The following is a 4,570-nucleotide window of genomic DNA, read 5'->3' as shown; positions in this document are numbered from 1 at the left end:
AGAAAGGAGACGAGCTTTTTTTCATTGCACAAAAAAGTGAAGCAATCTAGGTACCCTTATACCCATAACATTCACTATTCATTTCTGCATTGAAAACCATGAACTTAATTACCTGATGGCAGTTAGTGCATGCTTTTTTAATATCTTGTACAAAAGACATCCAGATTACACATATCATCTCTTTTCTTTTTTGAGAAACTGAAAGCAACCAAGAGCATACTACAGTATCCCAATCCACTATCCGCAATAAAAGCAACACTCACAGAGATTTGAGGGACTGGTTTATGCTAAAACTAGATGAGATCAAAATAGTGCAAATACACAACAAGGGCTCATCATGTCAAGAAATGAAATCACAATTATTCTTCTGTTTGTTAACATCTCATTGTTTCCAGCTATTAGCGCCTTGAACCCAGAAGGCCTCTCTCTTCTGTCTTGGCTTTCAACATTCAATTCATCTTCCTCAGCTACTTTCTTCTCTTCATGGAATCCATCACACCGAAATCCATGCAACTGGGATTATATCAAATGTTCCAGAGACGGGTTTGTTTCAGAAATTGCAATAACTTCAATTCATATTCCCACTAGCTTCCCCTATCAGCTTCTGTCCTTCAGTCATCTCACGAGTCTTGTCCTGTCCAATGCCAATCTCACTGGAGAGATTCCTCCTGCAATAGGAAACTTGTCTTCATTGATCAACTTGGACCTCAGCTTCAATGCTCTGACAGGGAATATCCCAGAAGAAATTGGAAAGTTAGCCGAATTGGAGTTGCTGTCACTGAATTCCAATAGCATACATGGTGGAATCCCAAGAGAGATTGGAAACTGTTCAAAGCTTCGACGGCTTGAACTGTATGATAACCAGCTCTCGGGAAACATTCCTGCTGAAATAGGGCAGTTGGAGGCTCTAGAAATCATCCGTGCAGGCGGCAACCCAGGAATTCATGGTGAAATCCCTGAGGAAATTTCAAACTGTAAAGTGCTAGTTTTCCTTGGTCTTGCAGATACTGGGATTTCAGGGCAGATTCCAAGAAGTGTCGGGGAACTGACGAACCTCAGGACTCTTTCTGTTTACACAGCCAATATCACTGGTTATATTCCAGAGGAAATTGGTAACTGCTCAGCTTTAGAGAATTTGTTTCTTTATGAGAACCAAATTTTTGGGAAGATTCCTGATGAATTGGGTTCTTTGAAGAATCTCAAAAGGTTGTTACTATGGCAGAACAACTTGAGTGGGAGCATTCCAGAAGCCTTAGGGAATTGCTCTAGCTTGACTGTTATAGATGTCTCATTGAATTCTCTGGGTGGTGAAGTTCCAGTGTCTCTTGCAAATTTAGTTGCATTGGAGGAGCTTCTTCTATCTGGAAACAACATTTCTGGGGAAATTCCATCATTCTTTGGCAACTTTTCCCGTTTAAAGCAACTGGAGCTAGACAACAATAGATTCTTTGGACAGATTCCACCCACAATAGGTCAACTAAAGGAGCTTTTGCTGTTTTTTGCCTGGCAGAATCAGCTGCATGGAAACATACCAGAGCTAGCCTACTGTGTGAAACTTCAAGCATTGGATCTTTCACACAACTTCCTTACGGGCTCAGTTCCAAGTTCTCTTTTCAATCTCAAGAACTTAACCCAGTTGTTGTTGATATCAAACAGATTTTCAGGTGAAATTCCACCTGAAATCGGCGGTTGCACTGGCTTGATCCGTTTACGACTAGGATCAAACAACTTCTCCGGTCATATTCCATCACGAATAGGCTTGTTACATAGATTGACCTTCCTTGAGTTGTCAGAAAATCAGTTCACCGGAGAAATTCCTCCTGAGATCGGCAACTGCACTCAGCTAGAAATGGTAGATTTACACCAAAACAAACTCCAAGGCACAATTCCATCATCTTTGGAATTCCTCTTTGGTCTTAATGTTTTAGACCTTTCAATGAACAGCATAGGAGGCACCATTCCTGAAAATTTGGGCAAGCTAACATCTTTGAACAAACTGGTACTCAGCAAAAACAACATTACTGGTTTGATTCCCAAGTCATTGGGTCTCTGTAAGGATTTGCAGCTGTTGGATCTGAGCAGCAATCGAATTAATGGCTCCATCCCAGAAGAGATTGGTCGCTTGCAAGGACTTGATATCCTCTTGAACTTGAGTTGGAATGCTCTGACAGGCCCCATTCCAGAAAGCTTCTCAAACCTATCAAAACTGGCTAACTTAGATCTGTCCAACAACATGCTTACGGGAAGCTTAAAAGTTCTGGGTAGTCTTGACAATCTTGTTTCTCTAAATGTCTCATACAATCATTTTTCAGGTATCCTCCCTAACACCAAGCTCTTTCATGACCTTCCTGCCTCTGCGTTTTATGGCAATCAACAGCTCTGCGTCAATAGAAGCCAGTGCCACATAAACAATAGTCTCCACGGCAGAAATTCAACTAAAAATCTTATCATCTGTGCTCTTCTCAGTGTAACTGTAACTTTGTTCATTGTACTTTTTGGAATCATACTATTTATCAGATTTCGGGGAACCACATTTAGAGAGAATGACGAAGAAGAAAATGAGTTGGAGTGGGATTTCACCCCATTTCAAAAGCTCAATTTCTCTGTAGATGATGTCGTGACTAGGCTTTCAGATACAAATATTGTTGGCAAAGGTGTCTCTGGCATTGTTTATCGCGTTGAGATTCCATCAAGACAGGTCATTGCAGTAAAGAAGCTATGGCCAGTGAAGAATGGTGAGCTTCCAGAAAGAGACCAGTTTTCTGCAGAAGTTCAGACTCTTGGATCAATAAGGCACAAAAACATAGTCAGGCTTTTGGGATGTTGCAACAATGGAAGAACAAGATTGCTCTTGTTTGATTACATCAGTAATGGAAGTTTGGCTGGACTGCTACATGAAAAGAAAGTTTTTCTGGACTGGGATTCGAGGTATAAGATTATACTAGGAGTAGCTCATGGGTTAGCCTATCTTCACCATGACTGTGTTCCTCCGATCATTCACCGTGATATCAAGTCCAACAACATCTTGGTAGGACCACAATTTGAAGCTTTTCTAGCAGATTTTGGACTAGCAAAACTTTTTGAATCTTCAGAAAGTTCAAGAGCTTCCAACTCAGTTGCAGGTTCTTATGGTTACATTGCTCCTGGTGAGTACTAAATGCTTTCAGATTCCAATGAAAAGGAAAAATTCAATGTTACTGCATTCGTTCTCATTAATTTTAAATTCCAGAAAATAACCCATGCGTGTTATTGCAGAATATGGATACAGTTTGAAGATCACTGAGAAGAGTGATGTGTACAGCTATGGGGTCGTGCTTCTAGAGGTCTTAACTGGCAAGGAACCAACGGACAGTCGGATTCCAGACGGTGCTCACATTATAACTTGGGTCAACGGAGAACTAAGAGAAAGAAAAAGGGAATTCACAACAATTCTTGACCGGCAACTGCTAATGCGATCGGGCACACAAATTCAAGAAATGCTTCAGGTGCTGGGAGTGGCTCTCCTCTGCGTAAATCCTTGCCCAGAGGAACGGCCAACGATGAAAGATGTGACGGCAATGCTCAAGGAAATCAGACATGAAAATGATGATCTTGAAAAGCCAAATTCTCTCAGCAGAGCAGTGACAAATCCAAAGGCTGCAGTTCATTGCTCTAGCTTCTCTAGATCGGCTGAACCTCTAATTAGATCACCTTCCTAATTGCCATAGTCCCAGAAATCTTGCACCTCAGTTCATTGATATTTTTTCAAGCAACAAAATAATTCGTATAGATTGATATCATGTAGCATTAATACTATTTTATCATTTTCATATAATAATAATTTAAATTTTGCTTCATTTACATTCAGAGTATTGCTTCAGCTCAATTTCTCCAGGAGTAACCATTTTTTTTTTTGAATATTGATTACACATTAGATTTATTGTATTGTATAGATATTTACAACTGCTATTATAGCAGACATTACATTGATATTTACAATCAATTATGTATCACATTATTACATTAAATTCAATGAAGTACATACCCAGACAAATAACCCTCACAGATATTTACAACTGCTATTATAACATATATTACATTGATATTTACAATCAGTTATGTATTATATTATTACATTAAATTCAATGAAGTACATGTCCAGACAAATAACTCTCATCGACGAGAGATGTCTCTAGTTCACTCGTATTTTGTAAAGGATGACTTATAAATATTTTAGCCCCCCACAATATTTTTGTGGTGGCTTAAACCGACGTGAGGGCAGCAGCCCAACCACTTCGGCCAAATATCTAGTGGCTCATAAGTAACCACTTAGACCGTAACAAATGACAAAAAAGATGACACATATTTCTAATTTTCTACAGTAAAAATAATTATGCGAATTGCAATAACACAAACTAACCCTTTTTACTTTTTCCGCAAGTACAGAACATCGTAGCTCTAAAAGAAGGGACCCAAGTGTCATCAAGCTGATGAGTTATGTTTCAATCAGGGAAAAAGTAGATAATATCCGTCTAACCATTCAAATTATTGCCCTAAACTACATGTGAAAAAGATAAAATTGTCACAAACT

The 4,570-nt window shown here is 39.2% G+C and overlaps 1 protein-coding gene across 1 annotated transcript; it reads left to right on the top strand.

The window, feature by feature from the left end:
- Nucleotides 1-200: 200 nt before the first annotated feature.
- Nucleotides 201-3,748, top strand: LOC18043076 (LRR receptor-like serine/threonine-protein kinase RCH1). The gene is made up of 2 exons (XM_006434359.2): nucleotides 201-3,146; nucleotides 3,256-3,748. Exons 1-2 carry the CDS (start codon nucleotides 338-340, stop codon nucleotides 3,696-3,698), a joined length of 3,252 nt encoding a protein of 1,083 aa, XP_006434422.1. The 5' UTR covers nucleotides 201-337; the 3' UTR covers nucleotides 3,699-3,748.
- The last annotated feature ends 822 nt before the right edge of the window (nucleotides 3,749-4,570 follow it).

Source organism: Citrus clementina, unplaced genomic scaffold, assembly GCF_000493195.1.
Source record: "Citrus clementina cultivar Clemenules unplaced genomic scaffold, Citrus_clementina_v1.0 scaffold_5, whole genome shotgun sequence".
Classification (NCBI taxonomy): Eukaryota; Viridiplantae; Streptophyta; class Magnoliopsida; order Sapindales; family Rutaceae; genus Citrus; species Citrus x clementina.
This window is presented reverse-complemented; position numbering and strand designations above follow the sequence as displayed.

Excerpts from the sequence above, each read along its gene's own strand:
- LOC18043076 (XM_006434359.2), top strand. The coding sequence starts at position 338 with ATGTCAAGAAATGAAATCACAATTATTCTTCTGTTTGTTAACATCTCA. Across the intron at positions 3,147-3,255 it reads TTATGGTTACATTGCTCCTG|AATATGGATACAGTTTGAAG; the intron begins GTGAGTACTAAA and ends GTGTTATTGCAG.